The sequence below is a fragment of the Aricia agestis genome, chromosome 9, assembly GCF_905147365.1.
Source record: "Aricia agestis chromosome 9, ilAriAges1.1, whole genome shotgun sequence".
NCBI classification, from domain to species: Eukaryota; Metazoa; Arthropoda; class Insecta; order Lepidoptera; family Lycaenidae; genus Aricia; species Aricia agestis.
Window position 1 is genome coordinate 9,056,413 of NC_056414.1, and position 13,323 is coordinate 9,069,735.

Here is a 13,323-nt window from a genome sequence, read left to right on the forward strand (position 1 = left end):
GCTTTATGGCGAAACTTTGCGTCTTCCGGGCGAATTAGTAGTTCCCCCTCTTCATGCTGTTGCCTCTAGAGATCCTGCTGATTTCGTGACGCGCCTTTGCCAGCATATGTCTTCAATTCGACCGACACCTGTTTCTCGTCATGGGAATAAATCCAATTTTATTTTCAAGGATCTAGCTTCAGCCTCGCATATCTACTTAAGAGATGATGCTGTTCGTCGACCCCTTCAGCCACCGTATAGCGGACCATTTAAAATTCTGGATAGATCTGCCGACGGTAAGACCTTTACGGTCTCTATCAAGGGAAAATCAGTCAATGTTAGTGTCGACCGAATAAAACCAGCGTACATAGTTCAGGATGATGCTCCCTCCTCTGTAGCTCCAAATCTACCTTTTCCTGACCCTGTCATTCCTTCGTCCACAGATACTTCATCTCCTCAGCCTTCACCTTCTACTGATCTGCCCAAAGAACCTTACACAACAAGGTCTGGCAGACGAGTGAGGTTCAGATTGTTTGATTAGTTTGCCCCCGGGGTTTGCTTTCTCCGTGGGGGGGTGGTGTGGCGTCTCTGTCGCACCTGCGAGCTTAATTTTAATTAATATTAATGATCGTTATTTAAATCTGATAATTTTAGTTTGTAGTCTATGACACTATTGCTTATATTATATTTTAAGGCTGGAGAGGGAAAAAATGTACAGAAGACAGTTGGTTGACAAATTGTTAAAAAATTATTATGGCTAGCGACAAGCTAGATGTTGATTTTGTGAACACGCATTTTTTAAATATTATATTTCAGTGAGCTTTGAAGATCTGGTAGTTTCATTTATAGAAATATCTGCCTATCATTTCAATGATCTCCAAATCCTGTTTGGAAGTCGGTTCAAAATAATTGTAATAAAATATTATGATATTTTATAAAATGTATTTAATTTATGAATAAAATATAATATACTATGTGTGTTGTTTACTTTCAACGTTTACTTTCAATGTAAGGACTGATTTACCAGATAGATTTTACCTAAGTAATAAATAAGTAACTTTATAATGTGTTAAGTGTAAATTATTTACCCCTATAAGAACCTCATGTCATAACATATCCGACGATTGAAAAATCATTCCAAAAGAAAATGTGTATCTACTTTTCAATCGTCACCTTTTTTTGCCAATTAAATTTATGATACCTAATTTGAAATACAAATCTATCAAAGTTGCATATTATTTATTTCTTATAGATACTCAGGTAAAATAACTCGAACGGACTAAACTATCGATAGCAAAATACTATACTATCGATAGTAAAATATACATCACTAGCACACGCACACATTGACAGATCAAAAATGGTCACGCATTTTCGAGTTGTCAGGTGGTCTTTACGACAGTATATATTATGTCTATGCCTGCCACTGATGTAGGAACCAGTTATGCACTCTACCCAAAACTGTACCAGTGTTGCAGTTGTAGGCACAGCTATTTCCGCGGTTGACACTGGCTCGGCAATGCACGCACACATGACACAACATACACAACGACCGTACGCTCACCTGCGGGCTGCGGCTCTCGTGATTCTGAGGTCTGTACCATTGTATACATACACACGAGACAAATATGTATGTCTTTATTGGACACACACTACATCCCTACCTATATGTAGGCTCATAAATCATACTTCACGGAAGGTCAACCAGAAAGTAAATCTCCTTTCTTCTACACTCTAGACTTCTAATCTAGACTCTAGAGCATTGAGGTACTATAGACTGGAGAGAGCCTTAGCCCCAATTTCACCAACGTCCGTTAGTGTTAACAGCTTGTTAAAATATCATGTCTTCTCTTTCATTCATAAGAAAAACGAAAGTGGTAACGTGATACTATTTCGAGCGTTAACTTTAACGGTCGTTGGTGAAATTGGGGCTTATATCGGTGTATAAGCGTCAAAAGCGTGTAATGTTATGCCCTACTTACTAGGACATAACAAAGGAGTCGGTCTGCATAATTCATGTAATAAAAGTGTTAATAAAGATTTTTAGTCAACATTTAATGCTAGATATTGTTGAGTTTTGTGGTTCCGCTAAATAATAAACCATAAGAATGGTCAAAGAATGCCTCAAACACGTGGATTTAACATTAAATACGTAAGTTTTGAACAACGTTTTTTGGGCTTTTCAATAGGTATTTTTGTAATCTAAAAAGATAATTTATAAGTTTATTAATCCCTTATTCGTGCTATATAAGGCATTAGTGCTAAAAATGACACATCAATTAATAATTTAGCTATAAAAATTGCATAGCTTTTTACGTGTGCTTACGGATTCTCATCACTTGAACTATAGTTACGGCCGTTCCCAATATTCAATCTATCTCTGGTTTGACATACAACTGATCGCAGCTAACATTGAATTGGCATAAAATATATATTGTCCACGGAGCTAATACTAAGAGGAGATGTTGCAATCAAGTTTCCTTATGAAACGACGCGTGACAATTTGCGGGGTGAGGGGGTCTCAAGCTCCGCCCACTTCTCAATATTTCATCTATCGGCTAAAAGCCAAACTACTAGCTTAGGTCGATGTTGATGTTACTACGTAGTTCAACTATCTTACACTAGATGTCATTTTGTCTTGAATATTATGGGACGTACTAAGGCCCTGGATATTTTTTACGTTTCAAATAGTTATCATAGGTGACGACAGATGGCGGTTTATAAGTAACTAGCTGTTGCCCGCGACTTCGTCCGCGTGGACTTCAGTTTATATATATATTTTTTTTTTATGAGATAAGGGGGCAAACGAGCAAACGGGTCACCTGATGGAAAGCAACTTCCGTCGCCCATGGACACTCGCAGCATCAGAAGAGCTGCAGGTGCGTTGCCGGCCTTTTAAGAGGGAATAGGGAAGGGTAGGGATGGGGAGGGAAGGGAATAGGGTAGGGTAGGGAATAGGGGATTGGGCCTCCGGTAAACTCACTCACTCGGCGAAACACAGCGCAAGCGCTGTTTCACGCCGGTTTTCTGTGAGAACGTGGTATTTCTCCGGTCGAGCCGGCCCATTCGTGCCGAAGCATGGCTCTCCCACGTATATATTATAGCGCGCGATGTCAACAAAATTGGTGTCAAAAGCTTTTATAAAAAAACCCTGGTACCCCTTAAATCAATACAGCTGTGCAGTGTGCACACAATAAGTATTTCATTTTTTTATATTAAACTTTATATTTTATGCCAAATTTTAAAGCTTATTTAGCCCTCCAATTACACAACTTTACCCATAAACTATTTATCATTGATAGATTTAAGGTTACGTCACTGCACAGATAAAGTACTGAGTTATTTAATACCGTAGAATACGAGTAGATATAACAATCGAAAAAAATCGAAACTTAAATGTAAGATGATACCACGTCTTATAGAAAGACTTTTGAGCAAGCGTCAGCGCGATGTAGAAGACGCACGGCGCCATCTATTATGAATTGTTGGAACTAACTTAATTTGAACAAATTTACGCATTTTCACCCCCTTACAACCCTTTTTTCCAGTAAAAAAGTAGCCTATGTCCTTTCTCAGGCTTTAGACTATCTGTATACAAAATTTCGTTACAATCGGTTCGGAAGTTTTGGCGTTTGGCGTGAAAGCGAGACTGACAGACAGACAGACAGACAGAGATACTTTTGGCGTTTGGCGTGAAAGCGAGACTGACAGACAGACAGAGATACTTTCGCATTTATAATATTAGTATAGATTATGTGCACACTGCACAGCTGTTTTTGGGTATTTTGATTAATTAAGGGCCGCGCTACACCGGAATGGCGCTGCCATGCGAGGCGAGCACTTTTAGCGCTGCCATTCCGGTGTAGCGCGGCCCTAAGAGGGGTACCACTTACCAGGGTTTTAAAAAGTTTTTAAATTTGACACAAATTTTGTTGACACCGCGCGCTATAAACTAAAGTCCACGCAGACGATGTCGCGGGCAACAGCTAGTTATGAATAAAAACAATATTATATAGTAAAGTAGGTATGATTAGTTCTGTTACAATAATAAAGTAAAAAATAAAACGCCATCTGTTTTCATATATTAGAATTAAAATGTTGATTGCATTGATATATTATTTTCTGGATGGAATATAGGCCAACACGGTACATTCGAACTCCTTTATTTTAGAGCGCCTTCTGTTGTCAACTTGTCACATATATTAGAAATGCAGTAGGAGTTCTATAAGATAAGATAGATTGATTATTATTATACCAAGTGATAATATTATTAAACATAATATTCTAACGTATTAAAAACTATAAACAAAAACATACTAACTAATAAGTATGATTAGTTCTATGTTACAATAAAGTAAAAAATAAAACGCCATCTGTTGAATCGTATTAGAACTAAAATGTTCATTGTATCGATATATTTCTGGATTTTTTTATAATATTATACATAAAATTAAGATTTTTGAAATTTTATTTTAATACACCTCCAAGACCCAGGAACATTGAAAACTTTTTGTTCCGCCTGCGGGACTCGAACCCAGGACCCCCGGGATGAGCGCTGGCCACGCGCAATGCGAATTCATTTTCATCGATATTTTCATGGAAATAAGATATTTTCCCACATCAAAATGTAGCCTATGTCCTTCCTCAGACTCTAGAATAACTGTGTACAAAATTTCATTGCAATCGGTTCAGTAGTTTTGGCGTGAAAGCGAGACAGACAGACAGACAGACAGAGATACTTTCGCATTTATAATATTAGTATAGATTAGTATAGATATTATAAGAAAAGCTATATAATCACGGTTTTAGCTATTAAATGTGTTTAAGACTAAGTGTATAACGGTTTTCAGTATTCAAGTATAATTATTGTAATAAACTTATGCAAAATTATACGCATTTACGTCTGTATTATCTTTCAAAGGTTTGGCCACCTAGTGTCAAGTAGTATAATTAACGCTGAAAGCTGAAATTTTCTAGAACTTTTATATTTAAAATTATTTCCAAATGAAATGTGATGGTATTTATATTATCAGAGCGTCTGTCTGAGTGTTTCCGACATTGTAAAACACAATACTTCATCCTTTCCTTGTTAAATACGCAGAAAACACCAATTTATTGGGAGTCTCGTTACGTGTGCACCTGACAAACACTGAAAGTGTACTGACTTAAGCCCCGCCCACAATGATGACGTCAGGACCTAGTTGAAAATCTCAGTGCACAGTTGCTTAGGCCAGCTCCTCTTTGTATGAGCTCCGTGATATTGTCTCTAATGTCTAATGTGAGCTATTCCTATCTCTAGTAGGGCAAAACCAGAGATAGATCAAATATTGGGAATGGCCGTTAATCGATATCATGAACTAATTAACTTTCTTTCCTGTATCATAATGTGCTTCAAAATAATCGACAAATAGAAATATTCAAGAAAATAAATGCACACTACTTGTATGAAAATAAGCACAAAATGGCCACGCGATGACGGGCTAAGCCTACATCTATATTATAATACTTTATCTATGCTCTAGAGCCGTGGTCCCCAACCTTTTTTTCATACGGGCCACAAACATGTCTTGTTCTTGGTGTCACGGGCCGCAACAAAAACTTTAGGGTTAAAAAATAACGTTCTTCAAAATTAACGATTTATAAAAGTGTAAAAAATTTCACATCTTTCACGACGACCTTACATTATTTTGCCGGAGGTTGTGAATTTCAAAAATATGGTTAATATCACGTGGGCCACAGATAAAGTCCATGCGGCCCGCGGGCCGCGGGTTGGGGATAGCTGCGGGGCTAAAATGGTCGCTTAGAAGAATCATGATATGAATCATAATATGATTCATTTTTATAAATATCACGTTCTCACAGAAAACCGGCGTGAAACAGCGCTTGCGCTGTGTTTCGCCGAGTGAGTGAGTTTACCGGAGGCCCAATCCCCTACCCTGTTCCCTTTCCTACCCTCCCCTATTCCCTTCCCTTCCCTACCCTCCCATATTACCCTATTCTCTCTTAAAAGGCCGGCAACGCACATGCAGCTCTTCTGATGCTGCGAGTGTCCATGGGTGACGGAAATTGCTTTCCATCAGGTGACCCGTTTGCTCGTTTGCCCCCTTATTTCATTAAAAAAAAAATCGCAAAATGCAACTCTGCTTGCAATTCATTTCTGTATTTTTGTACTGATTTGACATTTGTCATTTTGACAGTTTTGACAATTCATTTGCTGAATTGTTTGAGAGGAATTGCTAAATGTGACCATTTAGCCCCGTAGCTCTAGAGTCTAGCTCTAGAGCCTTCAGCCTAGTACATGTATGATGTACAGCATTAGGTGGCTACTGGCTACTGCTGAAGGAAAGGTGTTTAAAAAAGAAGACAAAGAAGCTATTAATCTTTTGTCATGTTGACATTTGACATTAAATTTAAGTTTTGAGAAGAAGTAGCAATTTCTCTAAATTCTAATTCCAATTTTCAGCTAATTTTCAACAAAAAATATCTTAAATTTATAAGCAACGTTATGAATTTATGCTTAAATTAAGATAAAGCTTATTCCAGATAGAATAATTATATTAATGTCTACACAGAAAGACAAAAGCGGTCTTAATTCTCAAGTGTTTAGCATACCTAAACATAATTAATGGTACACTTGTATCTTAATTAATATAAAAAATGTCCTTATATGATGATGTTGACACAATCAAAGCACGCACGACTGAAAAGGTTGCCGGATGGTCATCAGGAATCAAACTTTTACAATCGCAATTGCAACTTAAAAAGGCTGCTGTTACCCAACCTAAAAGAGAGGCATCGCGTAGGTCTGCTCAGGTAAATATATATTATACTTTTTAGACCTTACACTTGTATGTATACATAGCCAATATTTCTTTACTTTTTTGTCGTGTTAATTTACTATGTATTGTCAATCTGTATTTACATCACAGGTTTTAACTCCAGTAATAGATTTAAAGAGTAAACCAAAAGATGAAGAAGAAGCAAATATTATTAACGTTCAGCCAAAGATAACAGATCCTAATGATATTGACTGGAATATTCCAAATGAATATGATCCTATGTGGCCCAATGATTATGAAAAGGTTGCAAAAGGTAAACATTGCAAATTATTTTATACTTATTAACATTACATACATAGTTAAACTAAAATTGATATTTGAAATGAATAATATGCCAGAATTTACCTAATGACTATTGTGTAAAATTTTCAGAAATGCAGGCTAAACGTCTCAACCTTGATGGTAGTGAAAGAGGAGAGAGATCAGAAAGAAAGAGAAAAAGCAGATTTGGTGATGATGATGCTGTTCCAGAGAAAACCATGATTCCTATGGTAATAACTAGTTTAATAGTATCTTAAAAATTTGTTGAACAAACTCAAAACTGTTCTGATATTAGAGTTTTTTATTTTTATTTTGAGAGGCCTATTTAAATGTTGTTATTATTCTTTAGAAACAAGAAGAAGAAGAGGCTGAAGAAATCACAAAGCGAGCAGCCGGTGTCGCCATAGCACCACCCCCGTCCCTGACAGTTGAAACACCATCACCTCCACCTGTAGCTCTCCCCGTACCTACACCTTCCGCAGGATTTTCAATCGGCGGTTACGGTGCTAGTTCTGTTGCAGCAAAAATTATGGCCAAATATGGTTTTAAGGTAAAATATTGTAATTTTAATTGTAGATTTGTCAATCCCTACATAAAATAAAAGAAGAATTAACAAGTTAATACATATTTGCCTCCACAGGAAGGTCAAGGCTTAGGAAAGAAGGAACAGGGCATGTCAGTTGCTTTACAAGTTGAGAAAACATCAAAAAGGGGTGGGAGAATTATTCATGAAAAAGACAGCTCCGTTATGCCACCTCCAGGATTCCCGACAGCAACATCAGGGCCAGGTATTTGCTATGCATCATTAACTAAATTTATAACTGTATATAATAAAATAATAATTATAGTAAAAGCATTCTAGTGATAATGTTATTATATGGAAATAATGACAATAGATAAAATAAAAAAATCTAATGTACTGTTATTTTAAAATGTCTGACTCCACTAATCAAACAAACCCCACTGTGTATTCTGATTACATAAATATTTCTGTCCTTGTCTGATAATCTTGTTTTCATTACAGATTCACCATCACAGCAATCTAAACAGGAGCCTTCAATAACAGAGATAATGAAAACACCCAGCAAAGTAGTGCTACTGAGGGTAATTATTTAATATTGTAATTTGTAATAATGCTGTATTATGGTCTCAGAACTTTTTTTACAATATTACAAACAAGATCTCTTCTTTATAACACATCTATTGTTTCTTTTTATTTTAGAATATGGTTGGCCCAGGTGATGTAGACGAGGAACTAGAGCCAGAAGTGAAAGACGAATGCAATACCAAATATGGTGATGTTATCAAAGTAGTAATATTTGAATTGCCAAATGCAGCAGCAGATGAAGCCGTCAGAATATTTGTGGAATTTAAACGAATTGAAAGTGCCATTAAAGCTGTTGTAGACTTGAATGGTAGATTCTTTGGAGGCAGACAAGTCAAAGCCGGATTTTACGATGTGGAAAAATTCAATTTGTTGCAACTAACAGAGTGAAGATGAGACTGGAAATATATATTAAAGAGTTAATAAATCTGTAAGCTTTTCGATTTATATTTTATTTTAAACTACCGATAAAACAAGTAAATTTAAAAGTTTTCGCAAAAATATTAATATTAGAGCAAGGGACTATCATCTAATTCTTCGATGGTTACTTATTATTCAGATATTCTCTACAATTTAATGGAAATTGCAACTATAAGATACTGCAGAAAAAATCGACAAAAACATCACACAAATAAATTGTCAATTTTGGCGGCCTTACCCATATATAAAAAATACCTTTGAATTTAGATAACATTTAGACAAAGTGTTTAACCTCATCATGACTACAGTCTGTCAAGAAAGTGAAGAAATTAAAAAGTGGCAACATCATAGTGTCATCCCTTTTTTCTTAGATTGATTTGAAAGGTTTGGTGTCAACTAGGCTAGGCCTCACTCCTCAGGCACTTTGTAAGTAACATCTATTTAAAGTACATATTTTATTCCTAACATACAGTCTGTCAAGAAAGTGAAGAATTTAAAAAGTGGCAACATCGTAGAGTCATCCCTTTTTTCTTAGATTGATTTGAAAGGGATGACACTACGATGTTGCAACTTTTTAATTTCTTCACTTTCTTGACAGACTGTAGATGTTAGGGATAAAATATGTACTAAAAATAGATGTTACTTACAAAGTGCCTGAGGAGTGAGGCCTAGCCTAGTTGACACCAACATAATATATTATTATTATTGTAGGAGAAAACATTTGGAAAATATTTACATACTTCCTTGCATGAGTGCTCGGTACATGCTCGGTATGATTAGAATTTTATAAGTGCCTATTTAGTGCAAGCAAAGCTCAGCATGGGTGGCCCAAAGAGTATTATCTGACTGTACTATATTTTTTGGGCGCACTCCCTACTATCGCAGCACGTATATAGCTATTATATAAATTGAGCCTATTTTTACAGGTTCTCATATTTTGCTTTTTTCAAAAGCTTTTTACTCTATAAAGCTATAGCCAAGATCCTAAAGAAAAAAATAAATTTTGACAGTAGACTGGTCTACTGTCAAAATTGTGACGTTGACACTTGACAATGACACATCAATAATCAATTGAATGAACGCTAAACTTCTGTTTTCAATGTTTTCATCCTATTAAAATTTTGTTAAAATAGCAAAAATCTGAAATAATTATGTATTAATGTGTAGTGTAAATCAATTTAGATGAGTTTTTAGACGTTTTAGTGATTTGCCATTGTTACTCTCATAACTTCACAGTCTGTTAAAGTTGGTAACTTTAAAACAGACATTATCTTACTCGATACCTTTACCGGTTATCTTTGATAAGAAAGAGAATGAGTACGTTATTACTCTTAATTTCATAACATATGTTCATCTATTGACCATTGAAACATACTTAAACATTGTTGTGAGTGGTGATTATCAGCAAAATGCCTTTTTACTCCTGTAACCGATACAGGATGGTTGTAATCATAATGCTAGGTCTAATAGCGTGGCAAATATACATGTTGACTCGCGACAAACCTAGCATCCAACTGACCGAGGTAATGCTTGTAAAGTTATATGAATATTAGTATAATATACTGAGAAAATTTTTGCTAATTTTGTTTTGTTCCTTTACAGAGTAATATCATTGAACTCGAGGATGATAAGTTTAATAAGCATATTAAGGATAAAGTGAAGGCTCGGATCTACTATGAAGCATTATGCCCGGACTCAAAACACTTTTTTGTGAAACATTTAGGACCAGTTTCTAAAAAGTTATCTGACTTTGTTCATATTACTTTAGTTCCCTATGGAAAAGCTAGTGTAAGTTCAAAGATTCAAAGATTTTATTTGCAAACTAGTACTTGATTTAAATATAGATCCAATTAACCTTGCTATTGTTTCAAATCCAAACATTAATGATCCTAATTTGATTTATTTCAGACAAAGGAAGAAAATGGAGAGTATTACTTTATTTGCCAACACGGAGAAGAAGAGTGCTATGCAAATAAGGTTCATGCATGCGCTATAGATATTTTGAAAAATAGCACGCTGTCTGTTGAAGTTACGGAGTGTATGATTATTGATAATATGGATGCTGACAGTGCTCTTTATAGGGTAAATATAATGTTCTTTTGTATTTGAAACACATTAGTATAATTTGAATGTACATTTGCAAATCAATAAAAAAAGTTATTATAATCAATGCTACATGAAAAATGCAAAAATTTTTTTTTCTACTTCAGTATCATTTTGAATTAGATAACCAAAACATGCACAATACAAGTATTTCTATGATATTACAATAATAATACATTTTAATTTTTAGTGTGCAAAACAATATAACTTGGATCCAGAGCCAATCAAGATTTGTGCAACTCACAGACTGGGATCTGCTTTACTGAAGAAACATGGAGACGACACTAGCATTATCAACCCAAAGTTTATACCTACAATCACATTAAATGGTTCTAAAGACAACCAGAGAGCAATCTTGAAGAATTTCCTTCTTGAGATTTGTAAAATGATTGATATGCCGCTTCCTCCGCCATGCTTGTGACCATTGGAAAGTAAGAAAAATATTTTTACAAAACACTTACTACAAGAAAATTAGTCGTACTTACAATGTAACAGTACATAACATTTGCTCAAGTTGACTTAGGTCTGCTCTCCGTATTGAGATAAATCTGAGTAGTATTTTTAAATTACAACCCATTCTTTATTAATGGTGATTGTAGAATTACGACACTTTTAATAATGTAAGAACTTTGTAATATGTAAAACATTGTGTTCCTAAATAATATTAAGTTTATAGGTAGTATGAAGTAGGATGGGGTACCTAAGATGCATTTTGTAAGAGCATAAAACTCTTGTCCTTTGGCAAACAAGAAGTATTAAATTAAAAATTTTAGGCACCTCATGTTGATGAGGTACCTAGAAATATAATAAGTACCAATACAATACCAAAACATATATTTTGGCTTGACCATTCTATATTTATTAACTCGCAAACAGGAGTTCATATCTAAACTCTGATGCTTTTTGTATAAATATTTAAATCAACTTAGTTAACTATGAGGCTTCAAATGATCATTTTAAATTAAACCATTTTTTTTGTAGCATAGCTTAATTATTTATTAATTATGTATTATATTATTTGATTTTGATTTCATTGTAGTAATATACATTTGTCATTATAATAATTATTGATAAATTTAAAACTATGAAAAATTCATAATGAATTACCTATGTGATGCAATTTTTAACCAAAAATGAATTCTACTAGCTTCTGATTGTCATTAATCATTATATTATTATGATCTCAGTGGTGTGCTTAACATTTTCTACTGCATCATATTTTTTTGATTTGAAAACATTCCAAGGCTCAACTTTTTTGATATTTATTAATGCTAAAGTCATTCTAACCTGTAGGTGCTTATACATTTTAGTATACTATTAAACCCTGGATCGTGAAAAATATCTAGGCAAAAAAGTAGGTAGACTGTGTACTTGTAAGTGTAACATGTATTTCAAGTTTCCAAAAGTGGTGACTTAAATTTTGCCACAACCTAAAAAATTAATTAAAATAATTCCATTATAAATAATAATTTATAATGTACTTCCTTTTTTACTAAAGTATTATGTGAAGCATTTTGTGAGGTGTATTATACATTTATTTCTGAACTTATTTTTATTGAAATTAAATATTTTAAAAATATTATTTACCATCAAATAATAAAAAAAAAACAATTATAGAATATAAAGAAAATTAACAATAATATGTAAAACATAGTGCTATTTTTAAGAATGCACCTGAACCTTACTTGACTACATAGGTACTTAAACCTACATCTCAAAATCTGTAAGGTCTAGAAAACTGATATTTTTACACATGTAACTTCAGTTAGTCATGAACTGAAGTTACTTTAGAGATTAAATTGAGCATTTAATCTCTAAAGTAACTTCAGTTCATGTCAGACGAAAACACGATTAAGTACTGAAAAAATGCTCGATAGTTTCTTTTTTAAAAAAACCTTGTGTTAGACACATTTTTGCTTGGATCTTCGAAGTTTGATGTCCTTTCTTTAATATTTTTTAATATAAAAAAGGCATTGATAAAACCTAAATTTTCTTTTTGGGTCGGTAGCCCTCTAATTAATTTCACCTTGAGTTTGAATAAGTGCAGTGCATAGTAATATTATAATATATCGTTTAATAATTTAGAAATATATTCACTTATACAGAAGATAAGATGCAAATCCTACTTAATTTTTTTTATTGTAAAATACTTAACATACATTTAGGGCCACTTAACTTGACAGATAGTGTATGGAGAATCTGTCAAAAAAGTTGTGGATAGCCTATCCGGCACTTTATCAAGGAATGGTGAAACAGGCCCTTAGTGTTAAATAATATGATATTATTAAATTATAATTACTTATTTAAAACATTAGGTACTTACATGGTGTTTTATGGATTATATTTTTTTATTATATTTTGTTTATTAAGTGCGTAACTTAGATCCTTCGATTTTTTGATCAGGGTTCTGTCTTAAATTTCTCTTTGTGAAAGAAAATACTATTGTAATGTAATCGTAAGGGAAGAGTCCCGCTTGATATTGTGTTTTTTTTTTATTTTATTAGTAGGATTAGTATTACAAAAACTGTATATTATGTAATATAAAATAATAGCTGCCGTTACAACCACTATTAAAGGTAACTTTGCAATGTAAGATACTAGCAGTCCAGCAAAATT

General features: G+C 34.0%; 2 protein-coding genes across 3 annotated transcripts; both read left to right on the forward strand.

The window, feature by feature from the left end:
* The first annotated feature begins 6,450 nt into the window (after nucleotides 1-6,450).
* Nucleotides 6,451-8,625, forward strand: LOC121730469 (splicing factor 45). Its single transcript, XM_042119513.1, has 7 exons — nucleotides 6,451-6,792; nucleotides 6,909-7,071; nucleotides 7,191-7,309; nucleotides 7,429-7,629; nucleotides 7,720-7,867; nucleotides 8,104-8,183; nucleotides 8,302-8,625. Exons 1-7 carry the CDS (start codon nucleotides 6,637-6,639, stop codon nucleotides 8,572-8,574), a joined length of 1,140 nt encoding a protein of 379 aa, XP_041975447.1. The 5' UTR covers nucleotides 6,451-6,636; the 3' UTR covers nucleotides 8,575-8,625.
* Nucleotides 8,626-9,729: 1,104 nt separating this feature from the next.
* Nucleotides 9,730-11,684, forward strand: LOC121730472 (GILT-like protein 1). 2 transcript variants are annotated; one of them, XM_042119520.1, is made up of 5 exons: nucleotides 9,730-9,849; nucleotides 9,911-10,127; nucleotides 10,207-10,392; nucleotides 10,513-10,686; nucleotides 10,898-11,684. In XM_042119520.1, the coding sequence occupies exons 2-5, from the start codon at nucleotides 10,014-10,016 to the stop codon at nucleotides 11,126-11,128; spliced, it is 705 nt and encodes a 234-aa protein (XP_041975454.1). In that variant the 5' UTR covers nucleotides 9,730-9,849; nucleotides 9,911-10,013; the 3' UTR covers nucleotides 11,129-11,684. The 2 variants fall into 2 exon arrangements, with proteins under 2 accessions (XP_041975454.1, XP_041975453.1); XM_042119519.1 differs by having other exon boundaries at nucleotides 9,730-10,127.
* The last annotated feature ends 1,639 nt before the right edge of the window (nucleotides 11,685-13,323 follow it).

Excerpts from the sequence above, each read along its gene's own strand:
- LOC121730472 (XM_042119519.1), top strand. The coding sequence starts at position 10,014 with ATGCCTTTTTACTCCTGTAACCGATACAGGATGGTTGTAATCATAATG. Across the intron at positions 10,393-10,512 it reads TTCCCTATGGAAAAGCTAGT|ACAAAGGAAGAAAATGGAGA; the intron begins GTAAGTTCAAAG and ends GATTTATTTCAG. Across the intron at positions 10,687-10,897 it reads CTGACAGTGCTCTTTATAGG|TGTGCAAAACAATATAACTT; the intron begins GTAAATATAATG and ends TTTAATTTTTAG.
- LOC121730469 (XM_042119513.1), top strand. The coding sequence starts at position 6,637 with ATGTCCTTATATGATGATGTTGACACAATCAAAGCACGCACGACTGAA. Across the intron at positions 6,793-6,908 it reads CATCGCGTAGGTCTGCTCAG|GTTTTAACTCCAGTAATAGA; the intron begins GTAAATATATAT and ends TTTACATCACAG. Across the intron at positions 7,868-8,103 it reads GACAGCAACATCAGGGCCAG|ATTCACCATCACAGCAATCT; the intron begins GTATTTGCTATG and ends TTTTCATTACAG.